At 40.9% G+C, this 25354-nt stretch overlaps 1 protein-coding gene across 1 annotated transcript in view; it reads right to left on the bottom strand.

The window, feature by feature from the left end:
* Positions 1–25354, bottom strand: part of XYLT1 (xylosyltransferase 1) — a 969342-nt gene that overhangs the window by 39761 nt on the left and 904227 nt on the right. Inside the window, exon 10 of the mRNA XM_069647050.1 lies at positions 23448–23781. Coding sequence (XP_069503151.1) covers positions 23448–23781 — 334 coding nt within the window. The remainder of the gene's footprint in view (positions 1–23447; positions 23782–25354) is intronic.

Genomic DNA, 25354 nt, shown 5'->3' with positions numbered 1-25354 from the left:
TAAAGGGAGCAAGACGGACAGTGGACGAGACAAAGGAGCCTCGTGGTCCGGCCATTTTGGGTAGCCGGGCCACCCTTTTGTGTTCGCGGCAAAAAGGTGCTCAGAACGGCAAAAGGAGCTCAAAATAAACCAAATGATCGCTGCCACCAGCCCAGTCCCTGAATGACTTGCACCGATCCAAAAACCATCCTATAAGAGTGTCTAGGGTCTGTAGAAGGCTAGAGACCCAAGAGAGCTGTAACTTAGCTTACAGTGCCCTCTTGTGTCGTGTTGCACTAAAATGGCGACACGATAAAAGAAACTACGGGAAACAGCGTTCCCCGGTACTGACTGTCTTAAGGGCATGTCAGTTTCCCCGTAAGAAAGGAGCGAAAGCCCAGAGGAGTACAGCAGAAGGCTGCACTTCTCTGGCAAAGTCAAGAAAACAGGTTGAAAACAATAGCAAAAAGTTTAGGGGTTGCCACATGGAAGGAAAGTTCCCTACAATAACGAAATCTTTCCTAACAAAGGTCAACTGATTTTCAAAACATTCAGACACAAACAATGCCACAATACCCTCGACAGCATTGGCAATGTAAATATGTGGCAACATTTTCACTACTGAGAACTAATTCAAAATATGCGACAGTCTGCAGACCTCTCCTATGCTAACATTTTAAAAAGCATTAGAACTGGTCTGCTTACTAAAGATGCAAAATCCATCTTAACAAGTAGACTAATCCATGAGCTATATGGACGAAACACATCTGCTCCTGATGTCATGGAACAATTTACTCAACAAAAATCTAAAATGCATGTCCTTAATGCCAACTCTTGCAAGCTATAGTCAATTCAATGGAACAATGTTGACAAACGAAATGCAACCCATACTGCAAATCAACTCAACAGACAAACTAAAAGTGCACGGCATGACACTACCTATGTGTCAACAAGTAACAACACGACTAAATAGCTTAGAAAAATGTATCTACAAAACAGCTGGATTGGAGAAAATATTGACTTTGTGTCTAAACTGCAGAGTAGTCAATGGAGCAATTGGTACAGTTGTTGGCTTCCAAACATATCCACATGACAACAATATTCAGTTTGCCAACATCCACTTTGAAAAACTTGCAGAAGTTAAAATGAATTGGCCAGACAAGAGCACATTTCCTACTTTTCAAATACATGTCTGTATGCAGAGAACAATTTTATGTATCTGTTGTATATGCTGTCTCTATTCACAAATCACAAGGTCTAACCCAAGATCAAGCATTGAATGACATTGGCAGAACAGTCTTTAAAGACGGTATGAGTTACAAAGCACTTTGATGTCTGCATACACTCAATGGTCTATTCCTAGTTAACTTTGATGCAAAGTCAACGCTGGCATTCCTTGCATCCTGGAATTCAGCATGTCACAGGCACTATACTCCCCAATCTAGATACATACCCTGTACCTCAAAAATAGAAACCTTTAAAAAGACAAGTTAGCTATAGCAGAACTCCCAACAATACCACTAAAAAAACAGTGACCAACTCCTTCTGAATCAAACAATACAACCACAAAACTGTCTAGTACATGGTCAACTGTACGCCCACCAGAAAAGAAAGACACACATATCTCTTCTCCAGAAACGCCCAGTAGAGGCCAATCAAATGATCCACAATCAGAACGTTCTGGTCCATTTAAACTCATCAACACGACTGGAGTACATTTTTATGCTAATGTGAGAATTAATCTTCTCCTTTAATTGCCACCAATTGTTCACAACATTTACTTAAACAGCTCAGAACAGTTGTGTTTGCAAATGTTTGTCCTTCACAGAAATGCCACACATAATCCTGACATCCAGTGCCTCAGGTATAAGGCAAGAATTTGACTACTGTGGAGGAATGGTAAAATGTACCATAAACACAACGACAGATCCACAAGAATTCCTAAAGTACTTACTACAAGTACTGGAAACCAAAAACATCCCTATAAATGAAATATTCCAGATTGAATCCCTGTGGAAACATAAATGCACTCTCTGCAACGATGTTTCACAAGACTACATCCCTAATGAACGATTTGTATATGTGTCCATACCAAATTCTGAATTCATTCCATTTCACCAGCTTCTGCAGAATGGAAATCATGGCATATTATGCCCTTTTTGCAATTCAGCCAATTGTTCCACCATACAAGTAAACTCACATAGCCCATATGCCATACTAATGCTTCTAAGGTACAATGCAGAGGGTACCAAAAATAACTGTAAGCTTACAGGGTTCACATACACCCAACTATCGCTTGGAAAGAAAACATTCACAACAGTAGGTATAGTATACCACACTGGTTCCACAAGCACTTCAGGCCTTACACTGCATAAGTCAAAAAAAGAAGTGGTTGGTTTGAATGTAACAATATCTCTCTTACTCCAAAACATAGATTACCTTCAACCCAAACTTAGTCACTAAACTATAGCACAATAAACAGTTAGAATAAGCCAGCAGGTATCTAACTGCATCCATAATACTATAATAGAACTTTTGAAAGACAATCTAGTTAGAATATGCCAACAGGTATCTAACTACTTGAAACATACACTTCATTCCAAAACATTTCAAATACGCCATTTCAATTCTTATACGACAAAACATCTTCAAACCTCTAATGTCGTTAGAATAAACCAACAGGTATCTAACTACTTCAAGCATTCCCTTAATCACAACATTCTTCAAACAAGCATACTATTACCCTTACACTCACGTAACTGTAATCTGTTTTTTTAATCCAGTATGGATTTACTTTCCAAATGACCAAATGATAATGTAATGTCAAAACAACAGCAGTGTGTCATACACTAATGTTATACCAAACGTACTACTTACAATGTACTGTTTATGAGGGTCTAAAAAAACGTATATGTACAATTGTATTCAACTACAACTTTCAAACTATCCTGCTTAACAAATTGTTCTGTTATTTTCCACAGAAATTAAACCAGATATTCCAGCTTCATAACACTATAAAACTAAGTAATCATAGAAATTATAATCAAATACATATTCTATGAATACTATCCCCAATTGTACTACAATTGTGAGCACCATATAGAGTTCAATTACATCATTCCTCCATATTACAAACTCTTTGTACTCCAACTACATTACCTATAATTACTATACACATATTACTACTATGGTGATTCTGGCCATACTCCTACTACATTACCTATAATTACTATACACATTTTACAACTGTGGTGGTTGTGACCAGTGGACATATTCTTAGGGCCATGGCCTCAACCACCTAAATACAATTTACTATGTAAGAAATACATACCATAGACCATCTAGTAATAAAACTCACCATGACCCCCCCTGCAATCGAAGTTGTGTCCGCGGACAATGAAATTGACCATGGACTCAGCAGCATCTCCAAACCCTTTTCACGTATAAACATAGCTCCACATTACCCTCATTCCACTTCCCTACCATTTCTACACCCTCTTTCAGCCATTAAATAACACCAACATTTTTTTTCCAAGCCGCCCGTTCACAGCACTGTCCGCAAACTGCTGTGGTGTCCGAGGACAGCTACAACAGCTGCCTGAGCTTTTTCCACCATTTCATAGTTTTTGAAATCCCCCACCCTTCCCAGCACCTCTTTCCACCACCAAATAACTCAAAATATGTTCCGCAGCACGCTGTCTGCGCACACCAGTGTCTGTTCATGGATCCAACATGCGGGCGTTTCCAAAAATCTGATGCACCTCACGCCATCCAATCAGCATGCACGTCTTATGTCCGTGGCCCTCACGTCAGCACCTTGGCCAATCGTATTCCGGTTCTCAGACCGAAAAGGGAAGTGAGTCCGTGGACCGAAACAAGATATCACAAATGCTTTTTTACGTAATTTGTGGCCATTTTAAAAAAATAAAAAAAACTACTGGACGGATTTACACCAAATTTACAAAAGCATGTGTTTGGGACCAAGCCCCTGCCACAAATTTGGTGAAAATCCGTCCAGCGGTTTGGGCTGTAGGTGTGAGCAAAACATTGTTTCCATTGCGTCTAAGCGAAAAACCACACATTTTGGGACATCCCCTATAACTTTGCCCCCCACTGACAAAACCTTACCAAACTTTGTGGAATCTGTCTGTCGGGCCCATATAGTTACTTTGGAAGGTTTGGTGAAGATTCGTCCAGGGGAAGCAAAGTTATAAGCCTCCAAAAAGTGTTCTTTCTATGGGTTGAGCAACTTAATCGTAACTACAGGGACGTTACTGCAGGCCCTGTAATATATATACACAGTCTTGATTTCCCACATCCGCTGAATTTCAAGGGTTTTGTTAGGATACATCTGTTCACCTTTCTGCCAAATAACCGCAATAATGAGAAAACGTTTGTGCTCCTAGCCCCCCTCAAACCTTCCAATTTCACATGCTGTCCCCCCACCTGTAGCCTTATGCCATTGCTTTGCATTGCATAATTGTTCCTCCTCCAAATGGCATTTTTCAGCTTTTTTTAACAGTGGTTATCTCTCACATCGAAAAAAACAAACAGATGGCAGCTTATTCATTTCTGAAAAGCCTCACTGCTGCAAAGCACCATGGCAGATATCACCCTTCTCCGTCAAATATTTATAAAACTACTGGACACAATAACCCTCTATGGGTAAATGAATAGGGACTAGCCTGAAACTGCATTTTTTTATTTATTTGAATACGCAATCCCTTTGTTGCTGTCTGAGAACCTTAGCTAGTCTCCCATTTATACATGAGTTGAGAGTGGAGTGACAGGGACTGAAATGGTTGGGAGAAGGAGACTATTTAGCTTCTGACCAGAAAAGCTGGGTTCGCTTGGCACCCGCAGCTATATGAAGTTACGCTTGATTCCCCTGGGCAGCTGATATCACACAAAAATACCTAAGTGAAGTTAATGTTGTGTGTTTTCATATGTGTACAAAACAGCATATGGGCACATCTATGAGGCAGTTAAAGGCAATAAACTCAACATCTATGCACCCTGTTTCTGGAAAAGGCTATCAACACAGATCTGATTGGGCCTACCATGCCACACTTCTGGAAGGACCTGAAAATACTACTCTTCAAGGAAAATGTTGCCATTTGCGGATCACTCCACTCAACCCTTCCTCTTCTCTTCCAGAGCACATGCAACCTAACCAAGCTACATCTGTTGCCTCTGCATCCCACCTATATACCCCTCGGAGTGCACCTCATGTACAGCTCTGTGTCCCTTGCTAGCTAGATTTGAGCTGTATTAATCACAAACATATATACATAGTTATAGTTGGCATCTCATGCGGAATTTAAATTTGTGGCACCCAATGTATCAGCTCCTTGTTGCCCAAATGTTAGCACTGAGCAATACCTGAAACCCCGGATATGCTTATAGCGCTTTAACACCAAACCTTTATTTCGATCCCTGAATTAGAATTTCACACTTTCGCAAACATCTGAGAAGTGCCTAATAACCAGATGTAATGGGCCTCATTATAAGTGTTGCGGTAAGGCAACAACGGCGCCGGTAGTGCTACCGGCTCTGTTGTTTCCTCGCCGCAACATTACGAGTTCGGCTTGCGAGGGCTGGTCTGCACGCCTGGTCAGACCAGATGTGCAGAGCGGCACCTGCGAGCAGTACCAGATGGCAGCAACAGCCCCGTTATTAACAGGGCCGTTGCTACCATTGAGCCCTATGGGGGCTCAAATGGGAGGGGGATGTACCGGGTCCGGGTCCCGTGAAAGGTCAGAATGGCCCGGTAATTCCCATTTCGTGGGACCTGGCCCCGGCCCCATGTTTGGAGGTAGCCATGCCCTTAACAAGGGCATGGTTACCTCCAAACACGTAATGAGGCCCAATGTCTTGGCGGTGTAGAGATTTGGCCACTGGGCTCAGGCTCACCTTTTATCCATCTTCGCTGATCTTAAACAACTTAACAACAAAGATTGAAGAAGCGGTTCATTCATTTTTAGAGTTGATCCAGCAAATAACTAAGTTTGCTTTCTTAATTATTGACTGCAGGCATTTAATTGCCTACTTGTGGGAGCTGAAGAGCGCTGAGATACGCTCCTTTATTTGTTTTCCCTTTGAACTTGCTGCCGCTCCCCCTCCGAACAGCACTGCGAGCACAGGGCTCTTGCTGTCCAGAAGGAGGCGGGGCCGTCGAGGATCACGTGACTGGCACACGTGACTGCCAGCTGTGCTACTAATCTGCCGGGAAGCCACCCTCGCGGCATAAGCCCTGGTGGTAGAAGGGCTGGTGCTGTTTGGCTGTTCGGCGTGGTCGGCTGGAAATATTGTCTTCACGATTCATCCAACTCTGAGTAAGAAAACTATAATTAACTATTATTTAAGCCGGTCTTTGGGGAGGAGAGACGGACTAAGGCTGCTCCTTAAGCCATCGGGCGTTCCCTAGACGGCATAGTTATATATGTATCCATTGACCAAGCTAACTATTTAGGTACTGCTCTTAGTCCCTTTCAAGATTCCTGCTCAACTCTCTACTTTTAAAGATTTTATCTTGTTATCGGATCATCTCTTTTAGCAGCACCTACTTACCCTGTTTTTACAACTACTTGTTTATTCAAAATTTTACCCTAACTGTATAGTTCATTTGGTGACTGTACTAGTATAAGGTGATATGCGTACCTTAAGAAGTACAAAGATGAATGGCCCAATATTAGTCCAGGAAAATGTTGAAACCCAGAAACAACAATTAATGGGTAGTACGCCCCGAAGGCATCACCCTGTTAGTGCCTCTAACCTTAATAGGCATACATCTTCAGGTGATATAAAACGCTACTTCTTTGAGACAAAACCCCTATCCTGTGACTTCACTGGGAAATCAATTGATTCTTGCTTTAAGTTTACTACAAACGCCCAAGGCTCTAATGCAAAAAATTCTTTGGGAGTTTCTGATAACACCCTTATTAAAGAGGGCGACATCCCCCTTTTAAAAGAGCCTCATACAATGCCTATAATATGTGAAGCACCAGGATCCCCAGGCTCTATTATCGATCCCAATAGAAATCAAGAACCTCAAATTCCACGTCCGAACCCTTTAGGTCCCACCGGGGGGGTCCGAGGTGGGAGTATATTACCACACGATTGTCATGCTCCCCCGCCCCTCCCCCTGATTAAAAGCGGTGCTGGTTTAGCTGACTCTCAACCTGCAGTAATTGAACTGAGTTCAAACTCTTCTCTTTTGGCAGGAGATGATTGTCGGAACTCACTAGAGCTACCTGAAGTTTCTTTCATATACTCAGACGCAGCACATAGTTTAGTCGCTTCATTTGCTGCTCCCACTCCTAGACGTATTCCGGATGTTCCGGTCCTACCATCTGATGGCCCTATTTTGCCTCCAGCTATTTCCCCGTCTATTTTGATTGAGTCCACGTTGCATGCCATGAATTTGGCCATTTCCTCTCTTTTTAAGCTGTTTGAAACACTCGATCGAAAACTGCAGACACACGATAAACAGATTGAGAAATTATTACATTGGCAGGCAACGCTTAAATACAGTATTGAAATGAATACCCGAAAAAAACTAAAATTAAATTCTGAGCAATCACTGATCCTTGATAAATCCCCCACTGAGCCCATTACACAAACACTACCTATGAAGTTCACGCCCTTACCTGCCTTTTCAAATGTAATTCACGACGATTTCTCATTGCTCCAAAAAATTGAACCATCAAAAGATAAACCGCTCTTAGACCCGATAGTGCCCGAAGACAAACAAGTGTTTAATATATTCACATCTAACGGACCTAAACCACCCGAAATTACATCTAAACCAAAAAAGAACCCGAGTAGTAAAAAAACAAAAAATGTTAAAGATATAACTAAAACGACAACCTCAGCAACTAAAGCCTTTATTAAAGCCCTATCCTTGCCTAGGAAACATACCATCATGGCTGCGGAAGCAGTACAAAAAAAATATAACACCTTGGCTAATGGTAAGAAAAATAGTACACAGCCAACAGCATGCCCGGCCCAGATAGTAGCCTATGGCCCATTAGACGCATTGGTCGAGGCTGCTGAACATGATAAGGTGGTAAACTCACAAGCTTCACTTCCCCTAGTACCCTTATGTCCTGCGGTACAAGTAAAAGAGTGTGATACCCTTGTAGCACCATCATCTTGTTCTCCTGAGCTGATTATAGATAAGGATGCTGAAGCCAGACGGAACGAAATTAGAAAGGAGATTGATCACTATATGACCAAACAACGACCCTCGAATGTCCAAGTAGAGATACTGAAAGACCCTAACATTCGAGAGAGATCCCATATGACAGATCATACAGAAAAGAACCATGTGGCACAACCACTTATTACGCCCTTGATCTCTGGGTCACCTTCTTCAAAAAAAATGTCTGCTCCCCTCAAAATTACTACTAACTCGGCTGATACAGCTTCTTCCAAACAACCCATAATTGATGTATCCGAAATATCCATACAACAAGTAATTAAAACCGCAGTACAAGATTACATGACTAACCTAAACAAAAATGCTACATTACTTACAAAGTCAGAGGTTGTCCAGCATACCTTACATTCACAATCAAAAGATCTGAGTCGTTATCCAGCTGGCCCTGTTGCAAAGATTAATATACATCCTCAACAACAAAATCACTCATTGGGTACAAGCTGGCCGTACTCTGACAAGTTTTCGTCTGTACCATCAAAAAATTTGAAAATACCATCCAAACAACCGCTATATCCATTGATCATTCGGTGCAGAGATTTACCTTATGCGAAGTATGACTTAAATCGCTCTAGTATACTTGCAATTTTAGCTGAAATCCCTGCGTTAGATGATCTGCAATCCTCCGATATTGATTTGGTGGAATTTATCTGCGATAATGATCTTTCTGTTGCACGGTTTTGGGTGTCCTCACGAGTGGTGTTAAACACATTGTGGCTTGCTAAACACGAAATATATGAACTAGGTTTTGAGCTTCTCACCGATGTGTCAAACCAAGTTCCTTTTCCTGCGGTGCAACATCTTGCAATGCAGCCCTATATTTCTAATCAGAGACAGGGCTTATGTGCTCAGTCGAGTAATCAAAATTATTACCCAATGCTACAATCTATATCTAAGCAGTCATAACTAACCTTGCAACACCTCCCACCATTTTTATCTATGATAAGTTGGAATACTCGAGGACATGGGCATTTACTGAGGAATAGTTCTAATGAGATATCGAAGCATGATATTATCTTATTTCAAGAAACTTGGCTCACGGAGCGACCAGTGTGGGATAACTTTGAAATAGTCTTTAATCCAGCAATACGATCTATGAAAGGTCGGCCCATGTCCGGTCTCCTTGTGGCCCTAAACAAGTCCTCCGAAGTTGTTCTAGAACACCAGTCTGCTCCAAATCGATACATTCAACTGGTAATCATCACAATAAGAGAACAAAAATATGCGATTGTAAATATATATTGGAATCCAGTTGCAATATCCACTAAAACATTTTTTAAAGATCTGGAAGAGTTATGGTCAGAGATTATTAAACTCCCTATATACCCGCATATTATTTTGGCAGGCGACTTAAATTTACACTGCCTGGATGTTCTCCATAATCGCAGAGATAGCAGACTGGTCTTATGGAACACCTTTATCGAGTCAAAAAACTTGGTTATGTTAAATGGTTCATGCTCGGCCGATAGTCCACCACATTATACGTGGAAAAGAGGTCATTCCGGTGCAATTATTGACTATATTTACGTTAATCGTGAACTATTCTTTGATATTAAGTTGTTTTGTGTGATCTCTACTGAGGACAGTGATCACAACATATTGAATGCGAAATGGCACTGTACGGCTCCACAGCGAAAAGAGGAGATATACAATACATACCATCCTCTACTAGTGAATAGAGGTATGAATAGACTTCACTGGACTGGACCCAACCTGACAAAATTTGCCAGAGTCTTCGAACAATCAATTGTGTATGAAAAGACACTAGGAACCAACAAGTCACTAGAGTATAGTGACTTATTGCATACATTTGCTACAACAAATAAGGTGAAGACAAAGTACTTCCCTTTGCATTCTTTTAACAAGGAAGTACAGCAACAAAAGTCCTGGTTTAGAAGAGAAAAAAAAGTAGTTTTAGCTTTGCCCTCCCAAATTAAATGGCAAGCCCTTAAATCATTGAAAACAAAACATAAAAACTGGATGAAGGCCCATCGAGCTACTCTTTATCAAATTGATGGAGAATGCATGCTCCAAAAGATGGGCTCAAAAAACTCTGCGCAAATATGGGCTCTAATTAATAAGACTAACCCTAATACGCAGATTTCACTACAAATCAATGATGTGGCAGAGGCTCAATGGGTTGAACATTATGCAAATTTGTATGCCTGTCCTGAGACTACAAACTCATTACTTAGTCAGTGTGATCCAGGAGCTTTTACCTTGCAATTCTCAGTAGCAGACATCTTATTTTACATTACCAAATCTAGTAGCTCACGTGCTCCCGGTCCAGATGGGATATCTAATTATATGATGAAACAAGATCCGAACCTATGGGCAAGGATTTTGTATCAACTTTATACTACAATCATACGCACTCAACAATTGCCTAGATCATGGTCTCTCTCAATTATTGTCCCGGTGTTCAAGAAGGGTAATAGACAAGATCCGTCAAATTATAGACCGATTGCCCTTCTTGATACACCGGGCAAGATCTTCGCCCGGTTGATTCTTAGAGACTTGCGAGCATGGATTGAAACTGCTGGTAAAGCTGATGTATTTCAAACCGGATTTGTTGCGGGAAAAGGCACGGCAATAAACATTACAGCAATTAATGCGATTAAAGCTAAATGTGAATATCTCAACCAGCCCTTGTTTTTAGCTTTCGTAGATTTTAAAGAGGCTTTTGATTCAATCGATAGACACCTGCTAATTAACAAATTGATCAAAATGGGCTGCCCTAGTTCAGTGGTTAAATTGATTGCGCTTCTTTATACAAACACCGCAATTCAGATAAGAACCACTTTAGCTGGGCATCTAACTACTAAAATTGCGACAGCAAGAGGTCTGAAACAGGGCTGTATTCTGGCAGCTACTATTTTTAACCTATTTATATTGGACATGGGTAAGAATTTTATTGATATCAACTCAGATGCCCCAAAACTTGGGCCGCATCAAATTGCATGGCTATTATATGCGGATGATCTTATTTTAATCTCTAAAACGCCGGCCGGTCTACAGCGGCTACTACAAGGGCTTTCATTGTATGTTCAAAGAAACCATATGGCTGTTAACTTAAGCAAAACACAGATCATGCAATGTTATAATAATAAAAAAAAATGTCGCCCCCTAAAATCGTCCGTCTGGACTTTTCAGGAAGAAATTATCTCTATCACCCCGCAATACAAATACTTAGGAGTGATTATTAATAATCTGAAGTGTGACACCCCCTATGTGCAGGATATAAAACAAAAATTGCAAACATTAACAAGTCAAGCTAAAGTCCTTTTGCAAAAATTTGGTAAATTCACATGTTCGCAGATATTGTTATATTATACGCAAAAAGTTTTACCAATAATAACATACGGCTCAGAATGTAAATTACCAAGAGACCGTATGTTTTGGGATCGACTGGAGGCAAAATTCTGGCGGTCAGTGCTTAAGTTACCGAATTCAACACCAGGGCCTTTGATACGATATGAGTTGGGTGCTCTTTCAATGTTTGTATTTTATGCATGGAAACTGTGTTCGCTAATGAAGAAATTTCTGCTGTGCACTAATTGTTCGGATTTATCTTATATATTGGCCACATATATGTTGAAATCCACACACTTTTTTCCCAATAAGTGGAGAAATTCTGTTACCAATCTGTTAGTAGAGGCCGATATAACCATTGAACTGCTTCTAACTAATCCCAATCGTGCCCAGAGAAAATTATATCAGCATGACTGGATCTGCACTTTAGAGCTTTGCTCGCAGTACAAAGATTATTGCAGCCTGCCTTTTGGTACGAAAAGAATGAGAGTTGCAGCCTCCTATTTACTTAAATTTCCCTCGCACCATTTTAGAAACAACTATCTTCGATTTAGATTTAATTTGTGGCCCACTAGAGAAATTTTAGCTCGAAGAGGTCAAATAACAAAACAAGAAAATAAATGTCGGTTTTGTCAATTACCAGAGTGCGAGGAAACTTTAAAACATTTGATAGTAGGATTTACGTTGTAAATATTTTAGAAAACTGTACGAAAACTATACCTGTTTAACTAAAGATGTACTGTGGTCTAGAATATTCTCCTCACCTCTCCAAGCTGTTCGTATAGCCACAGTCCAATTTCTGCTAGCCCTAAATCTTGAGACGAGCCCCTAAATAGATGACATGTGTTTTCCAACTAATACCTCCTTGCTGGTGGATCACTAGTGGTTCCAATGATGTGGAATTTGAATCTATTTGGATTGATTTTAGATGAAAACTCAGATGATGTATACATATGAATTGTGATTTTATTATTTTTTTTGCTGTTAATGAGAAACAATTGAAGGTTGAAGTGGTGAGTTTGTAGGATTTTGTTGAATGCAGATTTTGAGCTTGATTCTATCCTGTTTTAATTTGTGATCAATTATGTTATATATTAAATTGAAAGGTTGATTTTCAACCAACCAATAAAATAAAAAAATAAAAAAAAAAAAAAATTATTGAAACATCAGAGCAATGAAAACAGACCATTGCCATCGTTGTATATGCACATTATCACTGTGGCTCCAATTAAGGAAACAGGGCATGCTTTAGAAAAGTGGATATTGCAGGCTGCTGAAAAGATGTCAGCTTCCGCAACTGGCACTAAGCTTGGCACAACCGTGGGGCCAATGAAAATATGGAGTGTGATGGGTAATATTTCACCTTTAATGATATGCATGAGAAGAGCCAGCCTAAATGATACTGCTTCCAAGCCCACAGCTTTACTGACAATTTTGCAACATGATTTTAGCCTTACGGATGGAATAGCCTTCATTTGTGCTGTGACCAGGGCTTGCTTAGTATGTGAGTGGTACAATGACACCCTGCTATTTCTCTTCTTTTAGAATACATACTTTTTCAATGACTCAATTGTCCAAGTGTAAGAGGAAGACAAGCAGAGGTGTGCTTTGCAAAAAAATCTCTTTGTTACTGAAGAAGCAACACAATGAGCCACAATATAATTTTAAAAAGCTAATGTATATGTCTCGTGCTGGTACATTAAAAACATGCGATATTTCGGATCCCTACTATTTTTGAGATATATACCAATTAGGAGTATGGATCCTTACGTCAGAGGGCTACATGTGAAAACAACTGCATGGTGTAATTATGGGTTATTTATCACAGTCTGTACTTTTTTAATTGCCCAATTGTAAATATACAATTGTATTTCAACTCATAATGTGGCGGTATTTTATAAATAGGAATTATTTAAAATAACATATGTGGGATGTTTTTACCCATGCATACAAGCCCTACCATAATACTGTGCAGTACTGGCATGGAAAACATCATGATGGCCAGAACTCTCCAGAGAGTGCACAGGGAAAACATGAAGAATAGGCTGCCACCCATTTTTGCCTATGTTGTGAGCACAGGAGGGCACTGCCTAAAACCACCATTGGGCTACACACACAGTAGCCTGAAACCATTGGGAATGGCAATGCTGATTGCCAAAAGCAACTCAGAACTGTGGGGAACATTTTGAGAGGCGTTGGGACCCTGTGGTGTATTCTGGGGGGTTGCTAGCGGAAAATAGGGTCTCACTCCAAATGTCTGCATGTTAAAAATCTGACACTTCATCAATTAATGTCCATACTCCTTGCGCACATGTGTGTAATTTTGGATAAATGTCCGATATTGCAAAACCAGTCAAAAAGGGCAAAATGTTGTCATTTTTTAATGCAAGCCCCCAGGAAGATCAGAGGCGGACAAGCATGGACCATAAGGAATATATAATGTGCACATGTAATTTCAACAAATTGTATATCTGGAAAAGATGTATTTGAATCAAATATAGATTTGTGGGCAAACTGACCAGGGGAGGATCCTCTGACCCATAAACAGACCTCATCATGATGACAATCCATTTCCTTCCCCCAATCATGGGAGAGGGGAGAATTGGGCCAATGACAAGTAGAGAGGGGCAGGCTTAGCTAGGCCCAGGCACACACCCATTTTCAAAACACATAGAAAGAGACTGCTGGGACAGGTAGAGACATTCAATTCCATTTGCTGCGGAGCATGCTGACCGACGACTTCACATCCAGAGATCCTACACTTAGACTTCCAAGCTAAACAGAGACTACAGAACTTTGAACCAAGAAGGCCCACTGCAAGCAAAAGTATTTGTCAGCAGGCCTCAAAATCATTTGCGAACTATTCCACAGCCAGGCGAGCTGTCTGAATTCTTTTGCCAAGAACCCTTGCCAGTACCCAGAAAGCAGTGTTACATCCAGAATCCACTTGATCCGGACCGGAAAGCAGAGCAGTATCCAGAACCAGAGGCCAGAGATCCAGAGTGACCCAGACCGCTGTGAGCAGAACCAGAGAGCTGACCCAGATCACTGTGAAGTGCCGAGACCAGAACCGGAGTCCAGTCCAAAACCTGACCAGATCCGTGGCGAGGCCTATTTCAAATTTATATTGTGAGTACCTAGCAGAACTGTGCAGAACCAATCTCTTAGTTAAAATAATGTAATCCAAACTATTTTAACCTAAGTAGAACAGCCTCCTAGAAATCGTGTCACCTGTCAATTCTGAAGCTGCAAGCTGTCACCTGGCATTTTGAGTTTTACTTTAAATCCGAAAATCTACCTTTATTTAATCGTCCGTATCTCTGGAAACGTTTGGGCTAGGAACGAAATTTAGAATCTAAGCTTTCCAACGAACCTAAAACCGACTTGCTACTCCTTATACTTTTGCCGTAATCGCGATTCATGCACTCGCGAATTTTGCCGCGATTTGGCCTGATTTCTTTACCTGTAAAAAGATAGCTTTTTGCTTTCCTGTGCTAAAAATTTGTTTGTCTCTTAATAACCATCCCTGAATCATTGCTAAAGTGAGCCTGAGCTCATCCCAAGTATCTCTCACTCACCCTGAACCTCCTAAAGGGAATTAAAAGCATTTTCAGCATATTTCTCACTTCACTGCCGCCACATTCAAAGCACTTGGGCCTGTGTTTTAAAACTCATACCTGTTTTCTCTAAGCTTGCTGGGGGGGAACTGAATTTCGTATTGTATTTGATTGCATTCCTGAGAACTGTGAGCTCCTCTTTCCATCTCCTTCCATTTCTTACATTGCATATGGGAGGGGGGTGACTTGCCAGAGAAAAAGTGATTATCTTATCTTTTGCTAAAATCATATCAAGTATTTCTGTACTGCATTTTATTCCTCATTGCTTTTCCCTTGAAATCATAAAAGTATTTTTGCTACTTTATCCATCCTATACTAACCCCTCAGTGATTGTAAAGAAGTGTGCTAGTGCCAGATTACCCATTGTTGATCAACAACATATGTCTAAGTGTACTATCAGATATTAATTTATTATAAAAGTGTGATCTATATATATTGTTTAATTTTTCAAATAAACCTCTTAATTTGCAAAACAAACCTACTTCTTGGCTCAGTGGGGTCAGGGGTATTCTAAGAGGGGGGTGTTATACAAGGGTTGTCATCCAGAGTACTGAACTGAATATAAAAATAAATCAATAAGGGTTTTCCTCAGCATCCCAGACTGGGCATTGACTTAGCTGTAGTGTTGATTGAATACCGCTTACACATACGGTGCCATCAGAAAAAATGTTTTACATTTTTAATACCTCCTTTTTTAAATAATATCACAGAATTTTAAATTGGGATTTTATGAATATGTATGGCCTACGGGAACATACAAAGTACCACAGTGGGTAAACATGTTATTTACCTCAGCCACTACTTTCTCATTAAATCATGCCATGCATATCCCATCCAATCCCATATCATAATTAAATAGTACTTTAAAAATAGGAGTTTTGTATGTTTTATTTTTTATTTATTTGCATTAATTCTTTACAAACTTTTACAAATTAACACTTATACTAATAATCATCTTCCTATGAAACGTGTCCATGTATGTTACATTTTAAATAGTAAGGGTCTTTTTTGCCGTTTCATCCAGGCTCATAATGAGCCCCTATATATTTTTTTTTACCAACTAGTTTTAAATACATTCTTTGATGCGTTTAATGGACGTGTTTGCTCCAAACGGTTTAGATCATGCGTTGAGGAACTTACAACGTTTCTGGTCACGTGTTTCAGCGCCACTTTGAAGCACTTCATAAGCTTGACAAGCTCAGTGATGTCAACTGTGGACATTCACCCTCAATTAACAGCACTGACCTAAAATGGGCGACTTGTTAAAACCATGTGAACCCGTTGTCACCGAAGTGAATCCTTTCTTTTGTAGCAAAACGTACATTTTAACCAAAAACGCTGCAAGAAGTGTACGTCATTAATACATTTCAGCTCCTCAGAGGAGCACCGTCGCTGAAGTATAATTAGCCCATTGTCATTGAGGTGATAACAGCTTCTTCTCCTGCCAGAGGGCCGTCGCCAGGTGTCATCTTTTTATAAACTGCGCAGGAAGGAGCCAGTTGCTAATTGCCGCCGCGAGGACGGGGCAGAGTGATCGTGACCGCCCGTCAGCGGCAGGAACAATAACGGGTTCACAACTCATTCTGCCCGCTTTCACGAGCTGCTAGTCTCGAAGCCCACGCCTAGCGCCTTTGCTCGCACATTTTGTTCTACAAATAGAACAACGAATCTTGACTGCCTCCATTACTTGACACTAAAGATTCCACACCGAGACGTTTCCCTTTTTGTCGTCAACGCGAAAAATGGTTAAATCAAACCTTGCAGAGAGAAAACGCTGCACTCGCTGCTGTGGCGCGAAATGTGCTAGCCAGTGATTGCTCTCAGTGGTGGCTGTCTGGTGTTTGCTTTTGGTCAGGCATGGGGGGCCGGAGCCTTAGATCAGAAAACTCTAGAAACATCTCGGGAACAGTGTGTGTCCCCAGCAAGCTGAGGACAGATGTTAGATGAATGGCACATGGCAGGCAGTCGGCGTGCCTTCGCTGCTTGATAAGGAAATCAGAGCTGGCTGTGGACAGCAGTCTGAGTGTTCAGATGGCTGGATCCTGTGGTGACTGAGCAGGGAATTACCTGCCACCAGGACGGGCTTGTTCTAATACAAAGCGTACCAGCCCAAAAACATAAGGAAAAGAATGCGCAGGAAGAATACTGCCACCTTTAGTCTGTAGATTTGTGTTTCATCAATAGGCTGGATTCATAAGGACTTCTCTTGTGCATGTTTCTAAAAAGAATTAACACTTTCCACCTATACAACATTAACTAATCTCAAGTATTACATATGGCGTGTTAATTATGAGAACTGGTTAATACTTTTTGGTAAAAGAATGGAAACATTGCATTTATTACAGGACCTTATTATTAGAAACACGTTCTCACGCCTGTCAGACAATGTTTTTTGCTTTTGCATTACACACAATGGGTCCTTTGGGGGTTGCGGGCTTGGCTGGAGGGTGGCGGCCTCATTCCAGACAATATGTGGTGCGCTCCAGCTGCGGCTGTTTACCCTGTTCTTGGCCTTCACTCTCGCAGGTCAGGCAGAGAGGAAGCAAAGTGCCACGGATGACTTTTCAAAGCCGCATCGGCACTGCTGTCCTTACACAGAAGTCCTCTGACGTAATATAAGCAGGTTTCTTTTTATATGACAACCCTTAAGGCAAATCACTCACTGGCAATGCACACCCAACGTCCATGCGATTGGAAAGCAACACCAAACCGCCTCGCACAGGAGTCCTGGAGGCCAAAACATATAAGTTGGTCATGTTCCAGCAGTGCCAGTCTTAGTGTCGGCAGGGCCCCGTGCAGAAAAATAACGATTTGGAACCCCCTCCTCCCCCTGCCGCGCCCCTGGTCAATTTGCGGGAGAGGACGCCAAAATGGTTCTTTTCGGTAGTGGTCGTTTGAAAGCGGGCACATTTAACAATATGGTGCTGCAGCACCCTATTAAGATAACTACCTCCCCACTCCCGCGCTGGAGCAGGGAGATAATTATCTCCATAGGGTGCCCACACCCTATTGTTGTTAAATGCGGCCGCTCCTGTGAGTGCATTTAAATTAAAAAGGACACTTCTCACACCACACCAGCTTGGCATAGCCCTTGAAAGGCTCCCCGAGTTGGAGCCCTGGGGGCAAATGGCACCCTAGGGGCTGTGACGCCCTGGGTGGTCGCCTGGCCTGCCCTGCCCTAAAGCCGGCCCTGTGTTGCGGACACATATAGAGGGTGAGGTTTTGGAGCTTCAGAGTACGAGAATAGGTAGTGTGCTTTGTTGACCCATTATAGCAGCGAGAATGTTGGTCTTTCTTTTACCTTTGAACTTTCAGGTTATAGTAATCCTGCCCATACGACGTCATAGAGGACAATAAATGGTCATAATAACGTGCATTGTCATGCTGATATGATATATGAAGACACAGATCTAAGGGTGGCAAAACTACTCCCTATGCCACTTTTAAATTTATATCTGTAGAACCTGCCTGGAAACCACTTTACTACTTATAACACTAACCTTGCAAGAACAACTGTTCCGTTCAGTAGGACTTTGGGTAAACTACTACTAGTTCTACAGGCCCAATTAATTAAATTATTTGCGTGGCAAATCGTGGATTTTTGTGCCATTCTGCGTGCAAAACCCTGTTAATTTATTCATGGAATGATTGTGTGGCACTTTTTCATAAATAGTGGGTACTTCGGTACAGGTTTAGCAAATCTCTGCGAGCGGTGGAGTGCCTTGAGAGAGACACCACACAGAGTGTGGGCGAGGCCTGCGCATAGCGCAGAGTAGCGGGTGGAACTTGAAAAATGAGGAAGAACAAGGGAAAAAGTGGGCGTTACAAGTGACTGGCTGCAGGCAGTCCCTAGCATGCCCACAAATGCACATGACATAAGAACACTTGCGCAAAGGAATCACAGCACAGAGGTGGATTCGCATGTCGGATTTAGGGGTGTGTGTATGCAGCCGGGGATCCGATCGGACTTAGGGGTGCACGTAAGCAGTGTAGTGTGGCGCAGGAACGGACCATGGGGGGTTGCACGCAGATTTTCTGAGTTTAACCTGAGTTACACTACATTGTATGCATGTTGTTGTGGTGCCGCTAACAGTTACGGGGGAGCCGCGCTGGGTCCTGAAATGCAGGCACTGTTTGAAGGGTGCATGTATTTTTCTGCCTGGGGCAGCATGCAAAGTTAGCTGTTGCACGGAGGCGTGTCAGGGGGCGTTGTGGCCTTGACTTGTGTATATGGTTACTTTGTGGTGAAAATTCCATGAAAACGCGGGACACACATTTTTTATTCAGCTTGCAGGCTCACACATGGGCGTTCTCGGCATGCAAACCTTGCTGCAACAATGCACACTTTTCCATGAATCAGGTCCCATGTCTTCAACCTGAATAACTACTGGTTTTCCTTTTCCCAATACATGTAATACACTTATTGGGTTCATGGCTAGCACTATTACTAATATCTTCATTCCTAGAACCACTACTAATGGCACTACTAGATCAATTAATACCATTAATAGTGCTGCAAGTACAAGATTGATAGCCACACATTTTATACTGTATATGTGAGTAGTAATAACATGCCAGTACAATGACTATTATCAGAAGTATAGCAATGCAAATATCAGTAGTAGCAATGCTTTAGATGTAGTTGTAGTAGTGCTACTACCAGAAGTAATATTACAATGATTACTATTAGGAATAGTAATAAACCTGCTGCTTGCACCAGTTGTTGAGTTCTATGAACACTGCTCCTAATAGTATTATAGTAGTAATATAAGTAGTGGTACTATTGGTATTAATCCAAGTATTACTAATACCAGTACAATTAATACAACTACTAATATTACTACTACATCTACCACTACTACTACTACTATCACCAGAGGCATCTCCCTGAAACTATTGGGGTAGAGTATTTATAGCAGAGTGACTCAAAAGGTAGAAAACAGCAACATTCTATATGTCACACAGAACTGGGACCTACTGTACAGTACAGTATCTATACCTGTGTTTAGTCATCAAGTATTGGCACATGGAGATTGCTGTTGACCCTCCCTCAGAAAATATGAAATTTCCGAGTGCAGTCAATAAGTACTGGTATTGGATGTATACTGTAAAAATTAAAAAGGGAAACAACAATGCAATTCCCAGATTGTTTTCAACAACACATTTCCTTTTTTGGAGGAGCTATGTTTTGCTGTAACATCCTTGTTAACACAACAAAGGGAAAACATTCTCATAGAGAAATATTTTACTTTTACATGCTACCTTATGCATGCTCATGTTAAACTTGTTCCTGTATAACCAAGTTTGCAATTTAAATGTTTATCCTATGAAGACAACCTTATTAAAATACTACAAAACAATATACATTTAATTTACTATCTCTGTCTATTTACATTACTCACTATTAAAGCAACTGCTAGTGTGATTGTAAGATTGAACCTTAATAAAACCCTGCCTGCTATTCTATACAGAGTGGACATTTGGGCCCTAGATAAAATCACACTACTTGCTAGATTAGAGCAGGGTTTACTGAGGAGGTGCTTGAAACTATCACATAACAGACCTGAAGAGTTTTTCCAATTGGAATTTAACATTAAAAGGATCACTGCTAGGCTTCATCTGTGCTGTCGCTCTACTTACTGGAATTTAGTCGCTGCTTCCTCTGGTTCTCTGTTGGAACACCCTAGGGATGCCCTTGAGGTACAGAAAAACCTTATGAAATCTATACTTAAGCTACATGTAATAGCTCAGAATTAGATGAAGCGTGATTCGGGTGACCTCTTGAGCATGCCACACAGTGGTTATAGACATTGTATGCCAGATCTTCTGTATTCACATTGTATGGATTGTGGACCTGTCTTCTAAATCTGCAGTTGAATCTTATGTCACATATTTTATTGGACAGGGAGGTGTTCCTAGATACATTATTAACTTTCTTGGTAATTATCATGTGTGGGAATATTTGAACGCTAAGTTCAACTCAGTTCATACATTGGAAATTACCGGGGCTTGATCAGGCATTACTAGGAACGGTAGATTTGAGCTGTTTATGCATTAAAATGGTTAAGCATCTTTTATTGGCTTGTCCCTTTTTATCTAATCTGACATATGGCTACATGGAGGCAGCTGGTATGCACATGGACTATGACATTGAACAGACATGGATATTATTCCTGAATGGAAATAATGATGTGTGTATTTTATATTTGATGACATTATGGAAACAGATAATTAAGGCTTTAAAGGATCTTAATTGAAACCTGAGAAATATTGTATTGTTGACTCGCTAAATTTGATCTTTATATGTTCCTGTTTTTGATGTGTACTGGGATTGTGTGTATAAATGTATTAAAAGTTGACTTTGTTAACTGTATAATACAGTAAAAAAATAAAAATAAAAATGAAAGCAATGTTTTTACCTCTCCAAAAAAAACCCCCAACCATTTGTTGCTAATACCACTATCTGCTAATAGCCTCATGGACCTCAGGAGGAGTCATTATCGCTTGTGATAATGACCGAACCCCAACTTCCCATGATAATGACCCCTGCCTCGGACTATAAGGCTATATTATAGAATTATAAAGGGCAGTGTATGTTGTGACTTCATAGATCTGTTGATGGCCTTCGATAGGGCAATCTGTGCAATGCTGTCTAAGGTCTTAGTGAATTTGGCTGTTTAGCCTCCATTATTTAGCATATTACTCAAGAGTTAATCAGGAACTAAGGCCTTTGTGCATTATGACAAGGAATGTGAAAGTACTAAATTGTTGTCTTTTGAACGCGATATACATCAAAGTTGTCTGGTGGCCCCACTATTGTTTTTACTTTACATGGATGGATTTGCCGAAGTGGCAAATTCAGGGGTGGCTTAGTGAACACAATGGATGTCCAGTGAATAGGGCAAAGATGTATTCCTTTCTTGGCGTACACAGATGATGCAGTTCTAATGCCTCCATCTCAAATTGCCATAACATGTATATGTCTTGTAGACATATGGAAATACATTTCCCCTAATCACAACAAATGGTCTTTCAATGAGTGGTCAAATGGAAACCAAACATCTTTATTTCAGACTCTCTCTAGACAAAGGTCAACAGTTTACTTTAACTAGGGGTACATTTTCAGTTGGGGATATCTGAAAACCCCAAATTGACCCAACTGCCACCCTTATGATCCAGGCAGATACTGGTATTTTGAGGTTTACTAGCTCTTATGGTGGTTGTGCATTTGTTCCAGCCATTGCTGTTAATGCCACATGTATTTGGGCCTCAACTTCCCTAACTTCATCAGCCACCAAGCATTGGCAATGCCAACAATTTGGACTTTTGTGTAGGCATGGGAAAGGAATGTATCAGGCACTGCCGTAATGGTATTAACTGACCACTGATAGTAGCAGGTGCAAAATGGCACGAGTACCTGTGCATCTCATTGCAGTGTTCGGCAAATGCCCAATACTTATACACTAGCCAAAATTGTTGTTCTTTGCCGATGCTTGTTTTTAACAGGACTTCAGGGAAGGACACACATAGTGCTTATAAACTGAGTGGCTGAAGGCAGGCTTGGGTAAGAGATTTGTGCTGTGCAAAGTTAGTGCAAAGTCAGTACAAACTCATTTTTGCAGTACAAAATGACTTTACACTGACGTTGCACTGCAAAATACACTTTGCACAGTTCCATGAATCTGGGTTTGTATGGGTAATGTAAAGTCACTTTTAGCAGTGCAAAATCACTTTGAACAGCGCAAAAAAATCCCATGAATCGGGCCTACAATCGAATCGGATCAGTCTTGTTCCATGAGTTTTTTATTTATTTTCTTCACATATTACTATGAGGGATATGGGCATGATCACAAGTGTGTGTCTTTGGCATAAGGGTGCCATTATGCCAAATACATGCCTAGGTAAAGAAATAGACTGATAAGAGACTGGGGGAACCAGAACATGATCTACACGATTGTCCTGGTGTACCAGAAATATTAAAGTTCTGTTGGAAATTAAAAGGAAGTGCATGTATTTTTTGAACATCTTTGCTGCAGTAAAGTATCAGCAAACTGTGTGTTCTGATCCCCTTACATCACTTCCTGTTATAACGGTTGAAGGCAGTTTGCAAAATCAAGGACAACCTAAGCAAGAAAAAATGCTTAAAAATGAAATAACATGGATAGAAAGTGCTATGGAGGGCATATAGGCAGAATCAAAACATTAATAGTAAGGAATGGTATAGTTTGTGGTTGTGAACATTTTAAAAACTTGGAGTCCCCTTCACTTAAAAATAAAAAATAAAAGTTGCAGCAATAATAATAATAATGATAACAACCTACCTTTTTTGATTGGTTGCCTGTTGGAAAATGCTAGCGGAGTCACTAGAAATTTCGTTTCAGCCACTGGGACCCAGTGGTGCAGAATTCGGATGGTCCAGACTCCAGGCCGAAGTGGCAAATTCAGGGGTGGCTTGTAATGGGTAAATTCTGCACTGGATTCAATCAGAATGTCATAGGTGGCTGCAATCACGTTAATTGGATCAATCCAGATCATAGTCACTGTCACATTAGGGCCCTTTCCCCATTTCTGCATCCCGATTGGCTCATCCATTGGACCAACGAGTCCACCGAAATTCCGAAATATCCTTTCTTTGGCATCCCACTCAGTACCGATCTGAAATAAAGAAAACAATTTACAAATCACAGCATTTGATTTGAAATGTAGTGGCACAGCATTCAATTTGAAATTTATAACTGGTGGTTTACATAATCCATCACTAGGCAGGGTAGAAAACGTTAGAGATAGAAAATGGTGTCTGAAAAAACTCTGGCTTTCCCATCCCCTGCACACCTCTGTGCTGAACATCAGCCAGTAAATGGTAATATAAAATTGCAGTTATGATTTAGATATAACAATTCTAAACAAAGAAAAATTCAATGGCGCCAATTCAGTTTGATGTTCTTCTTTATCTTTTCAATATGCTGAGCACAACGCGTTTCGGGAATCAAACTTCCCTTCATCAGGTGCAATGGGTCTAAAATATAATATTAAGTATAATTAATCTACGAAATTCAAACCCAAAAATCGACATCAAAGTAAACATATAATTGGATCCACACAATTGAATTAACCAGATAGCACATCATCAAAGTTGTCAAGGCACAGGTGATGGAGAACTGAGCATCTTTATGGAAGGTATGTTTTTTTAATTTTCAGGATTGTCCCGTAGAACATGTTAAATACATGCCACTAATGAATTTACGTGGATAGGGATGTGGTTGGTGTTCCTGGTCTAGAAGGCCCTTGAGTGAAAAAGTGAATGTAAGTAGCAAGGCCATTGCCATCAAGTGGAGGGACAAGCAGTTTCAAGATGCACACTTTGCAGTGGTTGTGACTAATTGAAACCTTTCGAGTCATAATGCGTGTTGTTTATGGTGAATCCCACTACATGCAAGGGACTGTGTCCCGATGGGAGTCCACTGTGCCCAGTGATGCAAATCAATCCCAACTGCTGAGGCCCACCAAGACTGAAACATGTGTGTTCCTGTTGTCAGGTGACAAGGACTATACGTTCAGGAAGACTTATCCATTTAGGGCCAGAGGAAGACTGATATGGATATGAGTGGTGCGCTCTTGAGATGGAACAGGTAAACTAAACAATGATGCAACTGAAAGCTACTCCTAGGCATTTCCAGTGGTTATGAATACATCAAAACTGTGCATCTATCACCTTTAGGCGTTTGTGGTGAGTCTTTCTAAGTGGGAGGTGATGCGCCCAGATTAGGGTCCCTTGCCCTCTGCACCAATGGACTCAGGTTGCACTTTTCTGATGAATGCCATCAAGGCTTTGTCAAGTCAGGAGTTGCTTGATTTCCCATGCAGAGGTGACAAAGTTTCAAAGTTTAGACTAAGATGAGTAGTTCTGACTGGGCTGATTTGTTGGAGGACAGCACTGAAGCTAATTCACATTTATTGTTCTCCTCTCTAGTGGTACAAAACGGATAAATGTGATAGAATGGAAATATAGCTGCAGGAATTCCTAGTGATTATGATTAATCCAGTGTGTTTCATCGTCTCTGTTTGGTTCTTACACAGGAAAAGTACAGATTGCTGGGTAAGAAGACATCCTTATGCACAGGCCATTCAATTATGTTACAGTGCGTGTAGGTCACAGTTTTCTATGATCTGGGCTGTGGAATGGTGATGATGGGTTGTCAATTCTTCATTGGCGGCCATTGTTGGTGGA

Source organism: Ambystoma mexicanum, chromosome 2q, assembly GCF_040938575.1.
Source record: "Ambystoma mexicanum isolate Mex_15411 chromosome 2q, UKY_AmexF1_1, whole genome shotgun sequence".
Lineage (NCBI taxonomy): Eukaryota > Metazoa > Chordata > Amphibia > Caudata > Ambystomatidae > Ambystoma > Ambystoma mexicanum.
Note: the sequence above shows the minus strand (reverse complement) of the source record. Positions and strands in the feature narration are given on the sequence as shown.